The sequence below is a fragment of the Telmatherina bonti genome, assembly GCF_933228915.1.
Source record: "Telmatherina bonti genome assembly, chromosome: 5".
NCBI lineage: Eukaryota > Metazoa > Chordata > Actinopteri > Atheriniformes > Telmatherinidae > Telmatherina > Telmatherina bonti.
In genome coordinates, this window is record NC_136623.1 from 33,934,392 (window position 1) to 33,960,599 (window position 26,208).

The 26,208-nt window shown below is 39.0% G+C and overlaps 1 protein-coding gene across 1 annotated transcript in view; it reads right to left on the minus strand.

Moving 5' to 3' along the window:
* LOC306756263 (protein spire homolog 1-like) overlaps nucleotides 1-26,208 on the minus strand; it is a gene marked incomplete at both ends in the record, with an annotated part of 50,209 nt that overhangs the window by 18,650 nt on the left and 5,351 nt on the right. The window contains 5 exon segments of the mRNA XM_079240985.1: nucleotides 1,585-1,749; nucleotides 1,994-2,068; nucleotides 9,541-9,666; nucleotides 14,258-14,491; nucleotides 25,071-25,099. Of these exon segments, the coding sequence (XP_079097111.1) occupies nucleotides 1,585-1,749; nucleotides 1,994-2,068; nucleotides 9,541-9,666; nucleotides 14,258-14,491; nucleotides 25,071-25,099 (629 nt within the window).

The window sequence follows — 26,208 nt, forward strand, 5'->3', positions numbered from 1 at the left end:
GACTTCTTAATCATATTGTTTTTATTGTTTTATTTCCTTTGTAAAGCACTTTGGGCATGTAGGGTTGCAGTAACTGTACAATGTAAATAAACATGGCCTTGTTTAAACGGAATAAGGTAGTTTCAGCACAGATAGTGACTGATATCTGACTGGGTACGGTTACATGATGTTTTTTAATTTGGAATTAATAATTTGGAATTAAATAATTAAGAAATAAAGTATTCTCCTAAAAGTTTACATGAAAATAAAAGTTCAGAATGAAGGTTTACATTAAACACTTAATTCCTCTTTAGAGCAACGGGTTGGGAAGGGTTCTGATTGGACAGAGGGTGCACGTGACGTATGACGTATACCGGAAATAAACAAAGTTGGCTCCCTGCTTCTCGTCTTTTCAGTCGTAACTTGTAAAAACTACATGATAAGTTCCAGTTTCACCGCTATTTTCATCATAAATGTGAAGTAGCAGCTCAACACCAGCATACTACTTCACTTTTTGCAGCAACTGAGAAGCAGAGGAAAGATAGACCACCGACACGGGAGGCAAAACAACGCGCGTCATCAGGACAGGACAAGGTAACGAGCATGCTCAGAACGACCTGAATTAATTTAGAGCAGAATGAAGGTTTACATGACAGAGGAATTAAATAGATCAGAATTAAAATGAGAATAAACCAGACACTTACATCAGAATTAAGTTTAATTCCGAATAGAAATTTGCATTAGGAATTAAGTGTTTACATGGTCGTTTTTCATCAGTTTAAGGCGGAATCAACTTTTATTCAGAATTAAACAGGAATTAAAACTCCCATGTAAATGCAACAAATAAAGTTTTCACGGAAATTTTCCACAGGATTTATAAACCAGTGACGCAAACAAGAGACAAGAACTTGTAATCCAAACTCGTCGCTGTCACACCATAGACTGTATATAAAAAGATGGGTGGAGCCTCTGTGACGTCACCCATCGGTTTCTGAAGAGTTGAGTTGAAGTTTGGTGGGCGGTTCCTACCATCACCATCTTGGCAGGGGCATGTGCGTTGTCTCGCCCAGAAAATACATATATGGGCAAAGAGGTGGAGCTGAGAGGGGGACTGTGAGCGTCATGGTGGATGATTGACATCGAGCTCTCTGTAGCTAAGAGCTAACCAAGCTAACAGGAGCTAATCAGCTAATGGAGGTAAGCAAGCTAAATCACGTTGTTAACCGGCCAAAAACCGCAGTTGTTCTACGTTCTTTTGACTTGAATCGGGTACAAGTCAATCAAAAGGACCTGCCCCTAAACATGCCAAATTTTGAGATTAAATTACTTTTAAACGAAGGAGTTAGAAAAAAAATCGCTCCCCCCCACAGTTGTCATGAAGGTAAACCTGACCTATTAAACCTAAAATGGATTTTTGAACCAGGCTGTAAACATGTTTATTTCTGCTGTGAAGTTGGTCTTTTTAACATGGGAGTCTATGGGGATTTGCTCTGTTTTGCAGCCCCTAGTGGATGAAGGGGGAACTGCAGTCTTATGCATAGGATTCACTTTTAACAACCGAAGGCTCCGTCCATCTTTCAGATACAGTCTATGTGTCACACTCACCATGACTTTGCGTAGTTTGTAGCGTTTGGACCTGATATCGTCCATGAGCATCTCGTAGGGGGTGAGTTGGTACTCGATGGGCAGAGGGTTGTACTGACGCTCCTGCACCTTCTTCAGCTTGACTCCTTCACGAAGGTCCCTCATCACCTGAACCCAGAATCGAGCCTGAGGAAGAAAGAACGCAGCAGTGTTGGAGGAGGACTAGAAAACCCTACAAATGTTTAGAGAGTGAATGAGTTAGCTCAGCTCTGTAAAACAGGGGTCTGCTTGTCTCAGCAGAGAGAAGTACATTTCCAACGACGACTTTGGAGTGGCACATGGCTGCTTTTAGATTTCACAATGTGAAAATTAAGTTATGTACCCCACCATGTGAAGATTATGACTGAAAGTTTGAGGTCTTGTTTCTTACCCAGTCGGCGTTCTGTAGCTCATTCAGATCTCGGACAGGTTCCTCTGCTGATTCCTCCTCCATTTTCCGGAGGTTCTGGCGGAAAGAGAGAAAGTTTGTGTCGTTACAGATCTGAGTTTATCGACACCCGACGTGGGAAGATGCTGCTTCTATCAACCTTGTGACAAATCAGATCAGCAAAGTGGTCCAGAGCAGGGGCCGCTGTCCTGCAAGTTTTCCATGTATTCCTCATCCATCACACCTGACTTCCATTAAATGGATCCAAGAGCCAATGTTTTTTTGCTCAGTGAACGATTAGTTTGAGTCAAGAGTGTTGGAGCAGGGATACATGAAAAACCTGCAGGATTGTTGCCCTCGTGGACTGGAGCTGCAAGCACCCCTGGTGTACAGCTCTGTTTCTCAGATGGGGGTAGGTGTACCCCTGGGGGTACTTCGAGGCATTCTATGTTTTGAAAACATACATGTTTTTATGTTTTCTTTTAAACATCCTTAAACAAAAATAATGTAAATTTATTATTATATAAATATTTAATATATTTCATCCATGGTAAGTATACATTCATTAACTGAATTTACATTTAGATTTACACCATTTCATTCCTTCTAAAATCCCACATTCCTGTAAATTGAACCCCATCCGTTACGAGTCGAAGCATATTCATCAGTCACTGTCACCTTGACAACGCAAACAATGGAGTCCTGGTTGAGGCGTCGTAGAGATTTCCATTGTTTTGCTCGGTTAAAAGTTAAATAAACCAAACAAATGACAAAGTGCTGTATTTCATGTTTTTTCTTACCAAAAAATACTTTGCAGTGGTTAGGGCAGGGGTGTCCAAAGTCGGTCCTCGAGGGCCGCTGTCCTGCAGGTTTCCCATGTATTCCTGTTCCAACACATCTAGCTTCCACTAAATGGATCAAACAGCCAATGACGTGCACAACTGATTAAGCTCTACTACTAATTAATTTGAATCAGGTGTGTCTGAGCAGGGATACATAGAAAACCTGCAGGATTCTGGCCCTCGAGGACCGGAGCTGGACACCTCTGGGTTAGGGGGTACATGGCTGAAAATAATAATTTACATGGATTATTGTGTTGCAAAAAGGTGAAAAACCGCTGGCTTTGAAAGTGTTTTGTTATTATTTGAGGCTTCTTAGAATCAAGAATGTAGAAAAAGATTTGGGAAAAGTCGTCCTCATGCTCATATTTTCCTGTCTGGATTAATGAAAATCTACATTGGCTTCTTTTCGGTTTCAGGATTCAGACCCTGCAACACTAATCTTTGCAAATAACACAACTAATAATTTACTTTTAGAGACGACAGCATGGATATGTAAATGGAAACACTGATAGAGTTTAATACAGGCACATGATAACAAACTCCCAACAAATTTCTTCACTTGGCTGCACGACGGCAGATTTCTAAACTTCATTTTTCACAAAGAACAATTTGATTTGTCATGGAAGTCAATCTTACAAAAATATGAAATACTTGCATCCAGAGGTTTATAATCCAGGTGTCATAAAGTAAAAGTCCTGTCCGGCAGCTGTTCCAACCAGTCATTAAACCTGAATTTAATGAGCTCAGCTCCACTGCAGGTCGATGAGCCTATCAGTGAAAAAACCTGTCCTAAATGCAAGTAGATCCAAAAACTTCTTCTTTATTTTTTACTTTATTTTACTTTATTTTTACTTCTACTTCTGTTTCACCTCTGTTTACATCTGCAAACCAAAGATTAAAAGGCTTTAATGGAAATTTGGCCACATATTTTCCACAAGTGAAAATAGCTGAACATTGGTTTGACCTTTAACATCTATCATACTCCTTTTTTTTTCTATCTCTACTCCTATAATCAGGGTCAAGCTTTCATTTCTGTTCTGCTCTGCTGCTACATGAATGATCCCATCAGTCTGTTTATTCTTTGTGTCTGATCTGAATGTCAACAAGCATAAACATGCTGATATGCTGCACTAAACCAGTGTGCATGCATATTACATGCACAATATGCAGTATGTAAAATCTCTGCAACACCTGACCTTGTGCAGAAATAAATGTGTCTAATAACAGGAAAACGCAGCTTTTCAAACAGCTGTACAGATACCAGCTAATCTGTGGCTGGTTGCACAGTTGAACTGTTGTCCGTACGATTCCACAAGTCAGGTAGAGTTATCGTTCAGCTTTAATGTGTTTAACACGCCTCTGCAACAGGTAGAAATTATGGAGATCAAAGCATTGATCCTCCAGTCAACCAATTTTAATTTAATTTAATTTAATTTAATTTAATTTAATTTAATTTAATTTAATTTAATTTAATTTAATTTAATTTAGAATAAATTATGTATAATAATACAGATCCTAAAATAAAATAAAATAAAATAAAATAAAATAAAATAAAATAAAACAGGGTTGGCCCGGTGATAGATTGGCGACCTGTTCAGGGTGTACCCGCCTCTTGCCAGATGATTGCTGGGATAGACTCCTGCTTCCCCGCGACCGTTAACTGAACAAAGCGTTTAAGAAAATGAATGAATGAATAAAATATAAATAAATAACAGCTACAATTTAATTTTAAAATAGAAAAATAGTACACAAGAGACTGTATTTGCCCACAGCTTTTATAGGGCATATTCAAAACAAATTCCTTTTATAGGTGAGGTCAAAGGAAAAGAAAAGAAGGAATATTTTCAGCTGGTCTGTATTTCCAGGCAGTGAACTCTACAGTTAGCTCATTTCCTCAATGCTGACACCTGTTTGAACCTGCACAGCGTGAGGCCATTACAGTGCTGTGAAACACTGACAGATCTGCATGAAGCAAGGAGCTAATCTACATTCCTCTGCATCTCTTAGCAGGAGATCTTTGCTGTGTTTGTGTGTCTGCATTTGTGTGTGAACAAGGGAACAAAAGACAAACTGAAGGCATTTTCAAGCAGTTGTCAGACAGAAAATATTTCCCCTCTGGGTAATTTTTGCGGGGAGACAGTTCTCATCACGTAACAGCACAGCCATGGTTGATAAGACAGTCACAAGAGCCTACCAGCTGACTGCTTAGTTAAGACCTCGACCCACAGGGAAATCGCAATTCTTCGTCATCCCATCAGGAAACATCTATCTCCACTGACTGGTTACATAAAGCCACCTCAACTTAAATGCAGATTGCTTCATCACAAGTCAGTTTGTCTACAGCGCATGCAGCACATTGGTGGTTCATCATATTGCAGTTTGTCACATTAAAACAGCTAATCCTGCCTCTGAAGAGCAAAGTGAGATTGCTTCAACTGCTTTAAAGACCATTATCTCATTTAGATGAGCTGCATAACTCCAGATCACTTCAAAGCTCGTTGAGTTTGATTGAGCAGTGCAAACTGCGTGCAGTGCATGTTAATTATATCATGACATGCAACCAGTTTTTAACTGCTCTGCAGGCAAAAAAACCACAAAGCCCTGTTTTAAACGTACAACCTGCGTAACTCTGTTTGACAACAAGCACAAACACAAACACCAATGGTTCAGTCCTTTTCTCTGAATTCCTAATGTTTGGCCCAGATATATGCAAAGGAAATGGCACACAACAACAACTTCTGTTGTTCCTTTGAAACACAGCACATTTAATGCATGCTTGGGGGTTTATGAGGCTCAGTAAATGTAGTTTTGCTGATTATTTCAGTGTACAATTGCTTCAGACCTCAACTTTCCTTCCTATAAAGCTTCTTTCACAGCAAGTTATGCAACCATTCAAATCCCCCGCTTTTCATTGAGATGCATTACACACGCTAAAAGGGCAGCTGAAGTAGTGCATAGCAGGAAGGAACCCCGAGGTAGAACACACACACACACACACACACACACACACACACACACACACACACACACACACACACACACAGAGCTCCTGATGGGAAATGTTCCAGGCCACAGCTGAGCTCCCAATAGCTCCTGAGGAAAAACAAAGTCCAAAGTGACTCCTGTACTCGATCTTAAAATTTGCTTTGAAGAATAAATGTGCAGCAATAAGACGTAGTTTTTTTGGTTGGAGGAACCTGAATGTGAACATATAATAAAAACAAACAATTAATTCAACAATCACATGACTCCTGGTTGTTTTCTTAACAAATTTCCATCCAGTAAGATTCTGCATAGTGACTGAGCAAACCTTGTAACCATCAGGATGTAGAAGTAGAAAACACCTCCAACCTTCCCTTTGTCAAAGTCTGACTCATGACCTGCAACTGGTAACAAAGAGTGGTGCAAAAATAATATACCACACACACACACACACACACACACACACACACACACACACACACACACACACACATGCACGCAAACCCCTACAATGGCTTTCACGCATGATTATTTTAATCATGTCTGACTGAATGAGTCACAAGAACCTGCGCTCTGCACTGTTGGCAGAATGAGAGTCAGCATGTCTGTAGATATTGTCATTTATGTCTGATGTGCACAACACACACACACACACACACCACAGTTTCCTCAGGACTTACAGCCTGTCATCTGGACACGTTTTCCTAGTAGACAAGCAGAGTCTGAATGAAGGTGTAGTCATTATAAAGTGAAGCAGACAAAATTTCCTCTTTATTTTGGCTCTAACTCCCAAATATTTCACCAAGCAATGCAACTTTATAAAACACAGCTTGTTTCCAGAAAGAGTAAAAACATGTCACCACTTTAACCAGCAGATGACTGTCATGTGTTTGAAAGACCAGCTGATGCGGATGTGCTCATAGTCAGAGATACGAAGCAGACTACAGAGAAAGTGCACACAAAAGACATTTTCACTACTGATGAAGTACTCTCTCTGATTTGCATTTTCTTTCACTATATAAAAAAAAGAGATGAGCCAGTTTACTCCCATCATAACATCAGGTTCATGTTGGACATTTTTCTCATTGACTGTCTGCCTTCATCTCTAACCACTTCCAAGCTGCAGCCTTTTGAGTTATTCATACTACAATTTAACATTTTCTTAACAAAATGGCACGTAAAGCGTTAATATCAAGCAAAGGTCTTGTACTCAATAAGTAAACAAAAGTTTCACATAAACTCCTTGTAATCTTTGAACACCATGATTCTTATAGTTTCATGATCTTTATAGGATATGAACATCTCCTGAGTTGGAGTCTGCATGTCCAGGTTATGCTCATTGCTCTTCTAGATATGGGTAGTCTAGCCAACCATTACTGATGCACTGAGAAGTACCTCGCTCTATTTCTCTAATGTATAAATATATGCCAATATTGCCGTCTCTAACTTATTTCTCCTTTTTTCCGCAGGTCTTCCTGAATAAGTGCAGTTGTACATGTTGATCTGTCTTTCCTGTCGTCTCCACCCCAACCAGTCGAGGCAGATGGCTGCCCTCCCTGAGCCGGGTTCTGCCGGAGGTTTTCTTCCTGTTAAAGGGGAGTTTTTTCCTTCCCACTGTCGCCGCGTGCAGCTCAGGATGGGGGATTGGATCCAAGTCATGATTAGATGCAATCAGTTGGTTTCTATTATAGGATATGTATGGACTGGCTTGAAAAGAGGTGTATGTAAAGTGTCCTGTGACAACATTGTGAAGTGCCGCTATACAAATAAAGCTGAATTGAATTGAGTTGAATTTGTTACTCTTATTCCATCAAGGTTCTGCGTAGTGACTGTGCAAACCGTAAACTCATCTGGGAACAGAACAGGAAAACACCTGCAAGCTCCTTCTGACTCATGACCTGACACTGATATCAGAGAGTGGTGCGTTAATCCTGTGTGGTATGTAGACAAGCTGCAAAAATTATTATGCTTCGCACACACGCAAACTTCCAAAACAGCTGTCATGCATGCTTATTTTAATCATGTCTGGCATGCTAAAAGCAACTAAATCTGCAGAAAACTAATTTCCTACGCTGTTTAAATGCATCCAGTGACGCCATGTGAGGTAAATCATGAAAATTTCCCCTCTGCCAGGTTACCAGGATTTTTAATAAGTTAAATTTAATGTACTGGTGCTATAATCTATGATTAATGTATAAAAAATAATAAAACTGAGAGTCAAAGTGAATAGTTGAGGGTCATTTTTGTCTTTATTCCCAGTCATTACCACAGATGCCTCTCAGCATCAGCTGACTGATTCTGCTCACACAGAAAACACATCTTTCTCTTTTCCTCTGTCTCTGCTATGTCCATGTAAGAATGAAAAGAGATGAGAGGGGGAAAATGGCTGTCTGGAATACGTCATGCTCAGCTAAACCTTCAATACACAGAGCAAAGAGCATCACTGCATACGGTACAATTATAATTATTAAATATGGTTATTATAAAAAAAAAAAAAACAGTTTAACTTTCACCAGAGGAAATAACACTCATCTTAAAAGTTTGGCAATAATTAGTTAAACATCAGTATTTTTTATTTCTTTTGTTTCAACTAAGTATAAATATAAATGTGTGAGTAACTTTATCAGGTTGTTGTTTGCTGTTAGTTGTTTGTTAATTCATCAGGACACTTTTCAGAAGCTCAAAGTCGGCATCAGAAAGAGGAATAAAGGGGATTAAAGTGACTCTGACTCTGGAAGTGCTGATCAATTCATATTTTCACACAAAACATCCAGCGAGCAGCAGCTGTCTGGACCAGAATGTCTGGTTGATGTCAGAGGAGACTGGACAGACTGGTTGGAGACGATGGAAAGACAACAGGAAGTCCAGTCAGCACTGGTTCTAAGCAAGATCTGCAGAACATCATCTCTGAACACACAACAGGTCCAGCCTGGAAGCAGATGGTCTCCAGCAGCAGAAGACCCTCCTGTCAGTAAGAACAGGAAACTGAGGCTACAATTCACACAGACTCACCAGAACTGGACAATAGAAGATGGAGAAACGTTGCTGGTCTGATGAGTCTCCAGTTCAGCTCCACATTCACATGGTAGGATCAGAATCAGCTGGAATCATCATGACAACATGGATCCATCCTGCCGTCAGGATCAATGCTTCAGGCTGCTGCTGGTGTGTGTAAATATGTGGGGGATATTTTCTTGGCACACTTTGGACACCTTAGTGACCAGGTTTCGGAGTGTTGCTGCTGACCATGTGTGGAACGGGAGATTCTCATCATGATGGGCAGCAACTGTGTGATGCTTCATGTCAACATGGAGCAACATCTCTGAGGAACGTTTCCACCTTGTTGGATCTATGACACCAAAAATTAAACCAGCTCTGAGGGACGAAGGGGTCTAACCCAGTAACTAGTAAAGTGGCCAGTGAGTGTATGTGAGAATATAAATTTAAATTCTGAAATTATTTTCCCATTTCAACGCTTTTATTCAGAAGCCTGCTTTAATGGACCAGTTGTGCAGATTTCTCCAACACCACCAGTAGAACCCACATAAAAGAGATTCACGACATCAAAGTGTTAAATCTTCTGAAATTATGTCCAGCTGACTCCTAAATTTCAGAGATCCCCGTGTAATATTTCATTAAAGATTGAGTTCATGCCTTTAATGATTTTTACTTCAGCTGTCTGAACTTCATGACCTCACAGTTATGATGCTGATGAGGAAGACTCACCTCTTTGGCACTCTTTATCTTCTCCAGGAATGTTCGCAGCTCTCTGGTTTCTGTGTAGAGAGCCCGACACACCGCCTGGTAGTGACTGGGAGCGTCTGACAGACTGGGAAGATGAGTTGTGCACAGCTACGACAGAGAAATGAGACATGTTAAAACAAGCTTTAGAGCCGAATATGATTCATTCATTTTGTGCTTTGAGAGTAAATGAATAAAAAAATCAGACAAAGCAGGATGAGCTTTGGATGAGCAAGTTAACAAAATAAAAGTTTGTCTTGATGGTAATCTCATTCGCAATAAAATTAACATCAAAATTAATGTCATGTAATCCGTTTCACATTTAAATTTTAAAATTTAGTTGTTTTTTTTAACAGCTTAATTTGTTGTTTGATGTTACTACTAAGAAAACATAATATAAATATGTAAGTCTGTACACCTTGTGAGAGGCATTAGATTTTAAAATCTACAGTTGTGCATATTTATTCATACTCTTTCATTAAAGAAGGAAAAAAAAACAGCGGCCTGTATAATAAGCTGAAATTGACTAAAATAATTATAAATAAAATTTTATGAAAATCATAAGATAATTTATTTCATATTACATCACTCATAAACTAATATTTAGTTGAACAATCCTTTAATGTTTCCGCTGCAGTCAGGTGTTTTCTGTTCCTCTCAGTCAGACTTCTACACCTGTTGACAGGTATTTTGTCCCACTGTTCAACAGAAAAGTCTCTAATTTGTCCAGGACCAGTTTGTTTGTTTGTTTGTTTTTTCTTTCTTCAACTCAATTAAATGAAAAAACAGTGTCTTATATTACTAAATTATATTTTTGCTAATTTTTAGTTATTGTTCCTTTTTTAAGTCTCCAGTTATTTGAGTAACTGTTGTAAATTCAGCCTTTTCTTTAATGAAAGGAGATGAATACATGTACAGTACAACTGCACTGTTTAATGATTGGTTCAGCTTTGGAGGTGATTTTGTTATGATGTGGTGGTTGCTTTTTTTTTTCCTTGGTTCAGGTATCCTGTTTTATTTTGTAGTATTTCCTGTTTGGTTCCCTTGTTTGTTGTTTAGCTTTATTGATTTCCTGTTCATTGAGTTCACCTGGTCTTGTTTCAGTCTATTCCGTTCACCTGTGTCTCGTTTTGTTCTGTGTATTTATACCAGTTTCATTCCTTGGTTGCTGGATCATTTTGTTGCCCTACCTTGTTATAGTTAGTCCCTTGAGTGTTGGAATAAACCTTCTGGAATCATCATCCCTGTTTCCCCTCATCTCTGCGTTTGGGTCCACACCTTCACCATCCCTCATCTCCACAGCCACCATAACAGATTTATATAACTCACTACCGCCTCAGAGATGAATTACTACAAATCATAATTTATCTACTGTAATTCACACGTACAAAGCTGCCGCTGTATTTGTTATTAATTTCTGGTTGTTTTTTTTCCTGGTTTAGAAGAAATGGAGCTTGTTGACTCTCATTTCCCTTCCCTCTCTCCACCCAGAACCAACTGCATCAGATGACAATTCTTGCTGGTTCCAGTTCTGGTGGAAGATTTTCCTCTCCACTGTCGCACCATGCTTACTGAAGACAGAGACTAAATCAGAGATGCAGTCTGTTGGTTTCCTTATATAAACACAGTTTTAATAAAGTGAACTAATCTGGATCACATAATGCAGAGGTGTCCAGCTCCGGTCCTTGAAGGCCACAATCATGCAGGTTTTCCATGTATCCCTGCTCCAACACACCTGACTCATATCAGTCATCATGTAGAACTTCAATGGCTGATGGATCCATTTAATATAAGCCAGGTGTGTTGGAGCAGGAATACAAGGAAATCCTCTAGGACAGTGACATTGAGGACCGACTTTGGACACACCTGATGTAATGGGTTTGTTTTAATTAGATCATAATGGAACTACAATGAATTAGACTGATAAAAAAAATGTAAAATGCTTTGAGAAAACTTAGCTTTGAATGAAACTAAATAAATAAAGTTGGGTTGAACTGCACTGAATTAGCACTTTTACAGTTATAGGCGAATGAAAGAAACAATTAAATAATGCTGTAGCACTACTGTATTGAACATTTTATATGTTGCAAAAGAAATCTTTACTTCTGGAGTTTTTTTTAATTACTTAGAAGCTAGAATTTAAATTATTTTAATCAGGAGCTTTTGCATTTTTACAGCAAAATTCAAACTAAAAAGGGAAGTTTTACTATTTAATGAAACTGTTGATAAAATATTTGTGTATTTTCACCAGTTTGCTGGCTGATTTTGGGTTTACTGTGTGTGCTGCTGTTTTCTGATTCCCTGAATGAAGCTATTTACTGTCTGTACTCCTCAGAAAACTGACTGAAGTTGTGGTAAGGAATCATAGTGGCATCTCACAAAAGCAAAAGCCCCCCAAAACATGTGTAAATAACTCTCTTTTTTTTGCTCCTGAGCACTACTCAGAAGCACAAGACAGCTCTGCCTGAGGTCATTTGTGCTGCTTCTACACAAACAGACACAGTGATGACAAAATATGTGCTGCTTTTTCTCAGAGGAACAGAAGGCACCTTTGGTTACCGCTCAGCAGGCTTTTGGCGGCCGTTTGTCCAGACTGCAAATATCTCACTAAACACAATGAACAGCAGACAGGAATGTCTCTATAAACGCAATCCTCCCACGTCTATAGCAGCAAATGTTGCAGTTATTCTAACATATAAGTGTTATTGTTTCTGCATACATGTGGTTTGAAGTTAAAAGCAGTTTATTGTGTCGCTGAGGTTAAGTACAGTAAGACAAAAGTGAACGTGATGAAGCACATAGAGAGAATATAGCGTAGGGGAAATGCAGAGAGAAGTATTTAAAGTGACAGCTAGCCAGCCATCGGGCCAGCCAGTCTGCTCCAGTATACCGCCTTGTAGAGCAGGGTTGCTGTGTGTTTGCGTGTTTGTGCTTGTCACTGGGTACGTGGTCATTATGCAAACAGTATGAGGCCATGTGAGGACTGGCACAGTGACTCTCTGCTTCAGTGGACAACAGAGCTACATGTGGCTGTAAATCTGTATCCTCAGCAGAGGTGGCAAATCCTGGTCCACAAAGTAAAAGTCCTGTGTGGCAGCTGTTCTGTCACCAAACGAGCTGAATTTAATGAGCAGAGTTTATTTGCCAGGTCCTGTTAGTGATGTTGGATCTCACTTAGATCCAAAAACATGGCAGGACTTTTACTTTCTGGACCAGGAATTGCCACCTCTGATCCACAGCCATGCTAACTTCATGCTCTCACATCCTTTAGACAGTTACCATTTTTAACCAAATTTTCTACTGATGCCACTTAAATTGTTGCATCATGCTATTGAAACATTGTTTAGATCTTACATGCATGCTCTACACTGCCTGGCCAAAGAAAAAAACATACTACCTGAATTTAACTAAGCATGAATTAAATTAAACTAGGATTAAAACTTAGTTAAATGCAACTAAGATTAAAACTAAGCCTTTTATTGGATAAGTATTGCAGGGGCAATAATATTTCAGGTGACAACAAGGTATTTAACCCCAAGTGATGCAGTAAGTAGCTTCCCATTTCTCATTTCCTAAACAAAGACACACCTGTGGTCATGGAAATGATGTTAGTCTGTTTAGGTATCAAGCAGAGAAAGCATGTAAGGAGATGCAAAACCTGGGTTACGAATGTCTGTCGTATTGTTAAAAACTGGAAGAACAGTGGATGACCATCATCTTCCAGGAAGAAATGTGGCTGGAATAAAATCCCTGAATGATGGTGATCAATTTAACAGCAAAATGATGTGCCCAAAAAACATGAGGCCAGCTGACAATCTGAATACATTCAAACAGCAGAAGATGTTATTTCAGGGAGCGGGAGATCATTATCAAACATGAACTGGCCACCACAGGTCAGACCTGAACCCTATGGAGAGTTTTGGGATCAATACAAGATCTTAGTGAAAAATATATGCCGCTCTGGATGGAAATAAATCTTGTGAAGAAGCTTATAAAAAACAGTGCCACATCACTGTAATCAAAGCTAACGGTGGTCCAAAAAATATTTGTGTGACTTTTTCTTTTGTGTGGCCACTTTTTTCTTCTTTTTATTTTTTATTTATTTGGCCAGGTGGTCTATGTTATAGGTGCCTTACAGGCTGGACTTGTGGCTTCTTTGTATGTGCTATCAGGAACTGAGGGAATGAGAAGCTAACTGGTTGCAGCAGTAGTCAGCAAAACCTTGGAGGAAAACACACAGCAGCAAAAAGAGGCAAAGCTGTTTGCTGTTCTGCTCCTGTTGTAAACAAACAAACAAACAGCACTGCCGTGTTCTGTTTATGGATACAACAACTCAAAATCAGATCAAGATGTTAAACTACAGCAGAAGCAGATTGACTTTATTTTAAGCCACTGCAACATCAAATCAAAATGTCAAAGAGGACACGGGTCTGCAGGCTAAGACAGTTTTAAATGCAATAAAAACCAGCTGGATTTTTACCACTAAGATAACTGTAAAAGCTGAACCCTGTATGAAGCAATTATTCAGGAGATACCAGCACAATGTGGACGATTTGCCAATGTGAAATGTAATTTTCCAGGTTTTTTTCTCTCTTGTGGTAAACAAGCCAAACTGCAACAAAGCAATTACCAATAACTCCACACCAAAACAAGACTGACAGGAAAACTTTCCTATAAGTGATTCCATCTCCTCGCCACCTACTTTCAGGATGTCTCTGTAGCTGTGAACTCCAGAGATGTTGTTAGGGTCGTCTGTCTCATCCTCTTCCTCTGTGGCCTCATAACCTTCATCAGGGCAGGCGTCCTTCTCATCCTCCGCCATGTTGGTCATCAGATCAATGAGTTGCTCCAGAGGAGGACTGAGCTCCCTCTCCTCATTCTCCTTCAGGCCGTAGTCAAGAGCTTTGTAGATCATGATGCCCAGAGACTCGATCGCCTGCAAGTGCAAAGATCACAACAATATTTCATTTATGTGCTCCTTCCATTCATCCATTTGTCTATCCATCCATCCATCCATCCATCCATCCATCTGTCCGTCCATCCATCCATCCATCCAGTTATCTATCCATGCATCCTTCCATCCATCCATCCATCCATCCATCCCTTCATCCATCCATCCATCCATCCATCCATCCATTCATTTAGTCATCCATCCATCCATCCATCCATTCATCCATTTAGTCATATACCCATCCGTCCATTTATCTATCCATTCAGTCATCTATCCATCTATCCATCTATTTAGTCATCTATCCATTTAGTCATCCATCCATTTAGTCATCCATCTATCCATCCATCTATCCATCTATCCATCTATCCATCCATTTAGTCATCCATCTATCTATCCATCCATCCAGCCATCCATCCACCCATTCTGTACTACTTATCAAACATGTACAGTTTCTCTAGCTTTGTTCCTGGGTTTGCTGTTAATCTGCCACATGATAAACACAAGTATATGGATTTGTTTTATTGTTATGCAATATGATCCTCTTTTGCCACGTCTAAGCTGTAATTCTGCTGCCCACATGACTCAGAAAGCTCCATCCACTCCATCTACAGCTACAGAGGGACACTCAATGGTCTTTTACTATATTTGACACACCAGCTGCAGGAGAAAATGACGTACTGCTGAACTTGTTACTGATGCAAGGAGAAAAACCCTCAGAGACATCTGTGTCTTTCTAGAGATCAGTTTTAAAATTACTCTGACTGGATAAAATATAGACAGAAATCACTCAAAATCAATGTAGATCAGAGTAACAGAGTACTTTTACTCTAACAAACTACTTAGATTTTTTTTTTCCAGAGTTAAAAAAAAAGGTAAATCCAGGTTAGTTAAAAATTAATTTCTCACAAGTCCTCAAAGCTGTAACGTTTCAGCTTCTCCCACTTTGTAGGTCAAAACTAAACAAAGCTTCTCCTGTGTTAAAAAGACTGAATGACGTTCTCCGTTGTGTATCAGGAACACGTGTATCAGGACATACAATTTCTCACTTTGTGACTACTTACTCTTAGACATTGGCAGAAACTGGTTGCATTGTTAGCTTGGCATGTTTGGCAGAAGTTTTTGCTGCCAAACATCTTAAACCTTTGAGCCCTGCACATATTTTAGGCCTCTGCTCCAACTTTTACATGCCCATATTTAAGTGAGTATATTTCTGCAACCACAGGGTCTATTTTAATAGTTTTGGAGGCATAGTAAAGGGAACACTTGTGAGATTTGTTAGAATATTTATCATATCTATGAGTATATATTTTACTGATGAAGAATAAACGAATATGGCAACAAAGTTTTGGGCTTCCCTGAAAAGAAACATTCAGAGTGACTTGTGGTAGAAATTTTTAGTCTTATCCTTATTATTCATTTTCATTAGTTAATAATAAATGAATAAATCACACCCTTTTCATTCTGTACAGGTGATGTACTGTACATATATCCTTAATGGTCACTGTGCTGATACTCGGCGATGAGGCAGTGCATCTGTGCCGATTAGACACTGTTATGTGGAAAGGACTGTAAGAAGAAGGCTGTCTTATCATTCTCATATGACACAGTTTGGGACTTCAGATTGCTCTAGGCTAGAAAACATCCTTCCTTTTGTTCGGGTCTTCAGAACCTCACCAAACTCCCCGAGAATCTGGCGAGGTTCTCCTTTAATTCTTTATAATAAGCTTTGTTAAACTTCACTCATCCAGACTCTTGATAATGACTTCTTTAACAACAATATGAACATCCCTTGGGGAGGCTGCTGATGCTGTAGCTCTAAACCTTAAACAAATCATGGTACAACATGTGAACATCATGTTTGTGTCATGTTCTCTGCCTGGGTTCATCAGTGGGTTCAGTTCACCTGGGATCATCTGATCTCCACTCTGTCATGGCTTCCACTCTGACAATCAGTACAACTCATTCCACCTGGTTTTCCCTAATTGCTACCGGGTCTCTAATTACATAACCTCACCTAATTCTCTCCTTATCTGTCAGATTATCAGCACATCTTCCTGCCCAGTTGAAAGCATGTGGTCTCTGACTGACTTCTACATTGCGGAACAATTTTGATGCTTGGATTTGCCCTCATCCTGCTTGTTCTGGACTTCTGGTTGTCGAGCCTCGCCTTACCTCTGGACCTTGAACCACGCCTGTCACCTTGATAAGTACAGTTTGCTTGTGGATACTGACCATTGCCTGATCCCTGACCTTGTGGATTTTTCAGCTTCCCTCTGATCCACAGGACCAGTCTGGTCTTATCAGACTCATCCCCTGGCTTTAATAAAAAGCTGTTTCTTTTCTACTAACATTCCTGTGTGTGGTTGAATTTCCAGGTCCTTATTGTCACCCATAAAAGTCAAGGGGAGCAGAACAAAAGACAAACTGTTCAAAAGTCTCCAAAATGGACATTTTGGCATGATCTGTTTAATATCATCCAATGAGGGAACTTCAAGTTTGAATTTTTTAGGAAATGTTAAATTTGTATTTTATCTCTAGTCATCTGAAAAACAGATGCTGATGTCTTGGATTTGTTCAAGCAAACGGTTATAACAAACCAATGTGTCATGTGGGGAAAATAGTTTATAGAAAACAAAAAAAAAATACACAGACATGGCTCATTTGTCATTCCAGAGGTAATGCATGTAGGTCAAGAAATCTTGCATTTGTTTACTGCAATCTGCTGCAGAATTGGAAAGTCATGGTGGAAGTCAGCATTGCCAAGAGGACAAAAGACAAGAGTGGGAAATCACACAGGGGATTAATCTGCCGCTCTGGACACTAAGAACAGACTAAGAGGGGAAGAGACAGCATATAAAGCACCGAGAGAAACCACATGGACAGATAGGAGCTAGAATGGGGGAGGGAAAGGGGGAGCAAACGTGGAAGGTTAGAGGCCAGTGAAAGATGAGGGGCAGGTTGATTGACACTCTTAAATTGGGGAGTCATGAGAGGTCTGCCCTCTATTTCCCCCCTTCCACGGCATCTGTGTTAGCTCAGGGAGGGGATGGGTGGGGGGTGGCCCAATGTGGCTTCTTTGTCTGAGCTCCACCCAGATCCATGACACGTTGCAAGCACACAAATACTCATTCAGGATGCAACTATAAGCTCCAGTTACTGCATGGAATTACTCTTCTGCAGAGAGTCACAGCATGTTATAGATGACAGATATGCATCACGCTGCCCAGACAGGACAATGCTGTTAGGAGCTAAGGAACTAGAATTTCAGGCTCTTGCTTATCTGCACATTTGCTAAGCTGTCTTAAAATCATCACTTGAAGGGTTCAAACTAGAGTCAAAATGCCAAATGAGACAAAACAGACAAACTCTTTGCTTTCATTTTTTACGTTTTGTAGCCTCAGTTTGGTTTAAGACGGCGTCTGTGTGGTCGCAACAAATATGTAAATGGCTGTATCTGTCCTTATGTGAGATATTACTGGTGAACCATGAATATTTAAACCTGTGTGCTCTGAGCATGTATATTTGTCTGTCCGCCTCGTGCAGCTCAGGATGGGGGACTGGATATAAGTTATGATTCGATGCAATCAGTTGGTTTCTGTTATAGGCTGTGTATGAATTGACTTGAAATGATCTGTATGTAAAGTGTCCTGAGACATTGTTGTGAAGTGGCGCTATACAAATAAAGCTGAATTGAATTGAAATTCTAGAGTATCTTGTAATATCTAAGCCTAACACTGCTCAGTAAGATGCAGGGTTTCGGAAACCATGTTCTTAGAAGCATAACAATCTGTAAAGTAGATAAGAGTAGCGAGTGGTGGCTGGTCAGATTTAGAAGGACTGTGATAAATTGGACATTTTCATTGGTCCGCTGTCTTAAAATCAGCTAACTCTCATATAATTAACTACCTTCCTCCACTTTATAAATGACAAATACATGCAGGCAGATCCGGCCTGTCATTACTTTATCACCGTTTCTGTGTGGAGTTTGCATGTGTGGGTTAGGTAGATTGTTGTTTCTATATTCTGCCTAGCAGTGCGTGGAAGTGGTTCATCTCTTTGTCTTGACCTTGTGATGGACTGGCAACCTGTCCATGGTGTTCCCTACCGAAAACCTAGTCCCAGCTGGGATAGACTTCATGGCATCTCAGCACTGGAACGAGCAGGTGTAGTCAACAGAGAGTAAAAATGGTGTTTATGATGACAGTGGTGGCTTGAAAAAAAGGTACATTATACTTCTAACTTTGATCCTGAAATAATTTGGATTTTTAGGCTGAACCAGGTGACGTTTTGACCTGAAACCAAACAGAAAAATGTGAAAGTTTCGCAACTTGTCTTTACATGTAGCAATGGCAATCTGTAAAATACATGAAGGGAACGTTTCCTACAACTGCTATAATAATTCATGTTAAATACGGAATAAAAGACAACAAGGAAGCGAGACAAGTGCTACAAACTCCTGCAAACTGGCACCAACAGCCCTCTAGAATACAATTCCCCATTACTGTGAGGCTAAATATGTCTCTGTCCACTGGTTCCCAGGCTTTCAAGCAACCAAGCGGAATGATGGGATGGAAAGGAGGGAAGTGTGAGGAGAAGAAAATAAGAAGGAAAAGGAAGAAAGAGTTGGATGAGGATATCAAATAAAGTATATTCAGTAGGAGAACAGATTAACAGCAGCAGTCATCCTGAGCAAGACTCCCATCAAACAGCTTGGCTCCAGTATCAGAATTCCTGCCACAGACAGGAGGCGGTTTGCTGGAACGGCTTTGTGATTCACCAGGAAATCTGTGTCACACTGGCGTCCCAATACTGGTTAATTACTGTTGTCCTGCAAACGCATCACAACCTCAGCCCAACTCTTTTTAGGACTAAAGCAGTCGTCAAGCAAGGCGTTGCGACCTAAACTGGGTGAGGGAAATGGTTTTATTGGTTCGTTATTGCATAATAACACATTTATTTACATTAAAATACAAAATAAGTGTTTTGGGGTTTTTTTGGGTTTTTATTTTTTTTTTTTTTTTTTTTGCATTGGTTTGTTATTAAATTAGAGGCTTTTTGTGGTGCTTTTACTGTCTTCTTCTAAAACTGGTCCTAAAAATCTGATCACACTCTTCTGTTGGGCAAAGCTGAACACCACCTCCAATATCTTCACATTTAATCAATTATATGGCTTATTTGTCTGAAATCTATCTATCTATCTATCCATCTATTTATATATGTATGTATGTATGTATGTAAACATTCTAAAACACATTAAAAATTCACATTACACATTATTATATGCACATCTTATATAACATATCTAATAATTATATAATATTATCAGCCAACAGTGCACTTTGTGACAGGTGAAGTAAAAGACTGAGTAATGAAAGCATTCTAGATACTTAAAGTGGAACTATTATGTGCATTTCAGGCTAATTTATTTTTATTTCTGAGACCAGAACGGCTGGGATTGATCGAGTTATTGTCACAAATGGCTTTATTTACTTCAGACCGACCCTCTCCGTAGGCTGTCAGATCAGCCTGTGGGCAAAACGAGTGGATTGAGACTCTTCCGCATTAAGCCCCGCCTCCTGCCACTGCACTACATCGGGAGCGCCCACCGCACCTGCTTTCGCCGTCATTGTAACATCTCATAAACAGAAGGATTAGGCTAATATGAACTCAATAAAAAAAAATAAAAAATACAATGTCAACACATAGCATACAGCCCTACATGTTGGAACCTGAATCAGAGCCTGAAAACGAAGTGGAAAACAGCAACCCACAGCAACGAATGCAGCAGGATGTCTCTCTTTGGTAAACTCACCAGCCATCGTTGGAAATAACTTTATCCCACGTTTTCCACCCGCCTGATGTATTTGTACATGCCCTTGTTAACCAGTAGAAGGTAACCAATCACTGAACCTTATCCCCCGGGACGTCACAAGGATTCCCAAGTAGAAAAAACTCTCTAAAACAACTCGTTTTTCATCGCCATGGAAACTGAACGGAGAGCGTGCTGGAACTCAAACTCAAACTCAAACATGCGTTTAGGTGGTAAAAAACAGCGTCGTTCACATGTCTGATGAGGATTCAACACTGTAACACTGTAGAAAGCTCAGAAAACTCCAAATACTATCATAGCACCCCTTTAATGGTACTGACACATGGATTATATAATCATTATTTGTCTGCACAATCAGAATTGTAATTTTCTTTATTACATAAAAAAAAAAAATTCACTGAATGTTACAGAAATGTTACATTTCCACATTTTTTCTTTTTTTTCTGGACTTTTATTATATCACCTTATTGTATAATAATTAATTACAATAATCATATAATATAATGAAATATTATAAATACAAAACAGTTAATTAATAATATATAATAATGTAAAGCAAAATGTTATAATCTCGACAACCAAACTCAGCTTTGCAAAAAAAAAAAAAAAAAGTATTCTTATAATGATAATATGCAAAAGCCAAGTCATTTCGTCTCATGCACAAACAATCGCTCTCTGTGATTCCTTCCGCCTGACTATACTGTCATGACTCACTGTCATATGATGGTCACAGTTGCTGTTGTTTTCCTGGCAGACGTGTAACACCTGAACCAAAGCGCACAGACTCATTCACTTCCTTCGTCAGCCTTTAAGTTTTGTTTAGCAGGAATACCTTCATGCACACCAACAAGAAACATAAATTCTTGCATTAATTATTGTAATAGTTTAGAAAAAATAAAAGCTCATAGCAGCTGTGTGACTTTTCTGTTCACACTGGATACTACAATCCTTTTCCAGACTAAAAAGCTTTAGCATTACGAGAGCATGGAGCATGTCTGACGGAGGGGAGTGTGATGAAACATAATCCACACATGTCTGAGGTTACACTATATAACAGCACCAGGGTCATAAAATGCTTAAAACCAGCAACACCGTATAGTTTAAGTGATTGCATATAAAACTCAAACCATTTTCACTGAAATTAAAGTTAGTAATGATTGCTGGCAAACTCACACCACAGCCTGCTGAACCCGGCTCGTTGGCTATGCAGAAAACATCATCTGACATCCACAGCTGCATCATTTGCAAGAGTTCATGCTGTTCTAAGCCATGTGCAGATAATGTGTCAGCCATGACTACACATGTGCTCCTGTTCATCCAGCTTTGGGTTAAATCCACGCTGCATGCCAGCCGAAGGCCTTTGAAGCTGTCAAGCATCAAGCAACTCCACCAACTTGTGGTAGTTTTGTCAGCTATTCTGCCACAAACTGCATTGTGAGAACTGATTTCTGGTGCAAAGCTGCTTAGCAGGGATTTGTCTATGCAGTTTCACATTCACTGCTTCTCCAGTGGACTGTATGTGCATGTGCTTACGTTGTTCATTGACTTTCCATCTGTTTCAAGCTCTATTACAATGCAAGCTATATCCAGATCTCATAGAAAATGTCTCCACTGAACCAGGAGGAAATCTCCAGTCAAAGTGCAACATCACAGACATGAAATACTTTCTGACTGGATCCATTTAACAGCTTTGACCCCATCTTATATTCTGGCCGTGGTTGTTAACTGGAGTGAGAGGAAAAGGATCAACACTGGGGTGAAATGATTCACTGCACTCCATCTTTTAGTGAGTCGCTATGAGGAGAATAACTCTCAGATATTGTGATAATGGTTAAACATTGGTAATTGGATCAATCTGAACAATAATAATAATAATAATAATAAATACTGCTAAAATGCAAAAGTAACAAGCAGCTCTGCACTGTACTTTCAGAAGCTATTATCCCAGCTGATTATAATACAGTGCAGAGGAGGGGCTGATTCACAAAACCCTTTAATTAACTCTGAAACTTCTCCCGGAGTGCTCATCAAACAGGAAGCCTTGCTGGGAGGCATTTCTAACCAATCAATCAGAGAAAGGAGCTGGGAGCACTGGCTCTGAGGGAGGAGATGACCAAGTCAAACAAGCAGTAGTTCAGACATTTTTTTAGCTAAACTGTGGATCCATATGCACACATCTTGAAGAGGCAGATAATTTATTTCACAAAAATGGATGTAATTCTTCTTCTGAGTCCTTTACAAGCCAGTGAAAATGGTGGCATATACGACCTTTTGTGATTGACAGAGCTCGGTCAAGTCTTTAGAAAATCACTGATCGGTTTAGACTAAAGTTCAGAACAAAGAACGTTTACAAACTAAAGTAACCGTGGAAGGTGGCGGTGTGTACCAGACAAGAAAGGTTTAACAAAATGCCGCCTTGTGCATCCTCAGGACAATCAACTGGATCAATGTTTGATGCAGTCTGTTGACTTTCAGTAACTAATCTGTTTATTATGATTTGCTTTGAATTGATGTGTCTGCAAAGTGCCTGAGATGACGTTGTGAAGGGGCGCTATACGTATAAAACTGAATTGAATTGAATTGAACAGAATTGACATAAATATGTCACATTATGAATATTATAGGTGATTTTTAGGATTCATCCCTGTAGGTATAATTAACTCTCAACAAGCTTGTCTTCTTTATCATCAAAGTAATCCATCATTCTTTATTTATATACAATATTACAATAGTGGAGTGTCAGATTATTGAATTTCCCTTTGGGAATTAATAAAATAATTTTCATTCATTCAAGAGTTCAAAATTGTTGTGGGAGATGTGCTTTTGCTTACGAGTAACATCAGGAAAGCAATACCTCTATCATGTAGCTTACTGTATGTTAGCTTTATTGTAAAATTGGCTGTACAATAAATTAGAAAACTATAAAAAACATCTCATCCCACATCTATAGATAATTTTCAAATGGCCCTTAAAAGTTAGTTAGCATTAAAGATCATCTTAAATAAATCAGCTTAATGATATATTAGTAGAACAAAATGGCTTCATCTGTCCTTGTGCTTCATGCTGCAAATTCTGCATAAACAACCTGCAGGGGAGACTTACAGCCTGCGATTTGTTTTTGTTTGTTTTGTACTGAAAAAAGAAAAGCTGCACTTGTTTAATTTGTTGAAGGTTTTGGTTTAAGATGCAGGGAAGTGGAGAAGCTAGCTGCATTAGAGGAATCAGAATTCACATTTACTACAACACGATCTGGAACAAGCAGGATTTAAATGAATCTTTCTGGTCCCCACTTTCTTCTAAATGCAAACTCTGCTGTTAAGACTGGCTTTTCTTGCTTGAACAAGCTAATGCAACTAAACCTCGCCGGTATTTATGAGGAAATTTATGCCATTAGCAGTTAAGCCATCATTATATCTCCCAACAACCACAGACTTCCATTCAAAAGTACCTTAATGAGACGTTGCTTTCTTTTCAGAAATGTGTACTTGCTAAGATCTTTGACGTAATCAGTAAAAGCTTTGTAAACTATATTTCCAAACTGATTACATCCAAACTTTGTTCAAAACATTAAAACTAAAGATGCATGTTCTTATCCAGAAACTTATTCCTCCTCCCAACCAGGCAGATACGCCTGTCATGATGTGTGTTTTGTATCTTTAGTTCTGGTTTCCTGTTTTAGTTTGTAGTTTTTCCCTGTTTAATTCACTTGTGTCTTATTTCTTGTGTAGCCTTTGTTCCTGTTCATTAGATTTCTTTGGTTTCATCCATTTCACCTGGGTCTTGTTCTGGTTTCTGTTCCCCATTGATGGTCCACGGTTACATGGTGTTTTTTTTTTTAATTCAGAATAAATAATTTGGAATTAAATAATTCAAAGTGAACGTATTCTGCTACAAGTTCACATGACAAAATTAATTGAGAATGAACGTTTACATGAAACATGTCCTTACTTAATTCCTCTTTAGAGCAACGGGTTGGGAAGGGTTCTGATTGGACAGAGGGTGCACGTGACATATGACGTATACCGGAAATAAACAAAGTTGGCTCCCTGCTTCTTGTCTTTTCAGTCGTAACTTGTAAAAACTACATAATAAGTTCCAGTTTCACCGCTAGTTTTATTATAAATGTGAAGTAGCAGCTCAACACCAGCATACTACTTCACTTTCTGCAGCAACTGAGAAGGAGAAGAAAGATAGACCACCGAACACGGGAGGCAAAACAACGCGTGTCATCGGGACAGGACAAGGTAACGAGCATGCTCAGAACGACCAGAATTAACTTAGAGCGGAATGAAGGTTTACATGACAGAGGAATTACATAGTTCAGAATTAAAATAAGAATAAACCAGACACTTATATCGGAATTAAGCTGAATTCCCAATCGAAATTTGCATTAGGAGTTAAGTGTTTACATGGTCGTTTTTCATTAGTTTAAACCAGAATCAACTTTTATTTGGAATTAAACAGGAATTAAAACTCCCATTTAAACGTAACATTGTGTGTGCATGTGTTTAGTCCTGTTAACCTTCTGTGTCTGCGTACCCTCAGTTTTGTTTTTGGGGATTAAAAACATCTTTTTTCCTGCATCTATGGCTCCTGTTTGCTCACCTGCACGCCACAGTGACAACTACGAGACTTTACACGACAAAGTATGCTCACATAACTTTATGTAAAATGTAAAATCTGCAAGTTGGGGAAATAAAATCAGCACAGCAGGAAAACAAAAACAATACTCACCTCAGCTGTTGTGCAAGGGCTGAATTTACCTGCAAAGAACCAAGAAAACAGCAAATAAGAAACTTATTTATTCCTATACATAATCAACATCATCCACTAATGGTGCATACATTCTTTATGTGCAAGCACAGCTTGAAGCACAAGCAAACAATCTTGTTGTGGTAACTCTATATGACTTTATTCCCTTTAAATCAGAACCAATTAGTTTAATTCTACTAAAAGGATCAGTGATTTCCTAAAACAGCTCAGTAAAGACAATGAAAATGGTAAGAAATAGTGTGGGAACAATTCCTAACTGTGGATTAATACACATTTTAAGTCAATACATGAAGCTTACTTTACTTTAAAATCCAGAGTAAAAACATTTCTTTTCTCATATGCCTATGCATGACATCTGCACAGTGACTTTTAATTAATTCTGCTTTTAATTATTTTAATCTAATTTATGATTTTAATATGATTTTGCAATTTATTTTTTCTTTAATGCTTATGTTCTGTAATGCTTTTAATGTTTCATGTAAAGCACTTTGAATTGTCTTGTACATGAAAGGTGACATACAAATAAACTTGCCTTACTACTAATGAAGGAAGGAGTTGTTAAGAATTTTTATTGTGTTATAAAGATTTCTGCTGCAACATCTTTCATCATATTTAAGATTTTTAGGTTAAAAGTCTTTTAACGAGTTCACATTCTCATCAAAGTGCTTTCAGCAGAAGACTTCTGAAGTAGTTTTCATTGTGCAAACCAGATCTGCTTTACTAAAAGCTCTGTTTCTTTTCTAGTCTCTTTATTAGTTTGAGTTACATGTGACCAGTGATGATGACACTCTTTCCAAGAAGCCGTGTTGCATGAATGTACTCCCTTCAAAAGGTAGACCTACTTAAATGTTTCTCGGGGCAATTTCAGTTCGGCTTTTGCTTCGTGACCAAACAAGCAGCGAACAGATGACCCCCTTTAACAAATGCAGTTTTGTATTGTAAAGCACAGGAATGCAACTTTGACATCATCATGACCTCAGCTTGAATCAGCCGATATGAGACGTGTAAATTCCATGTTTCTGAGCACTGCTAGGGAACAACGGGGGAAAGATCATCACATTTACCTTCTACATGAGCCTGGAAAAATTGAGGAGGTTTT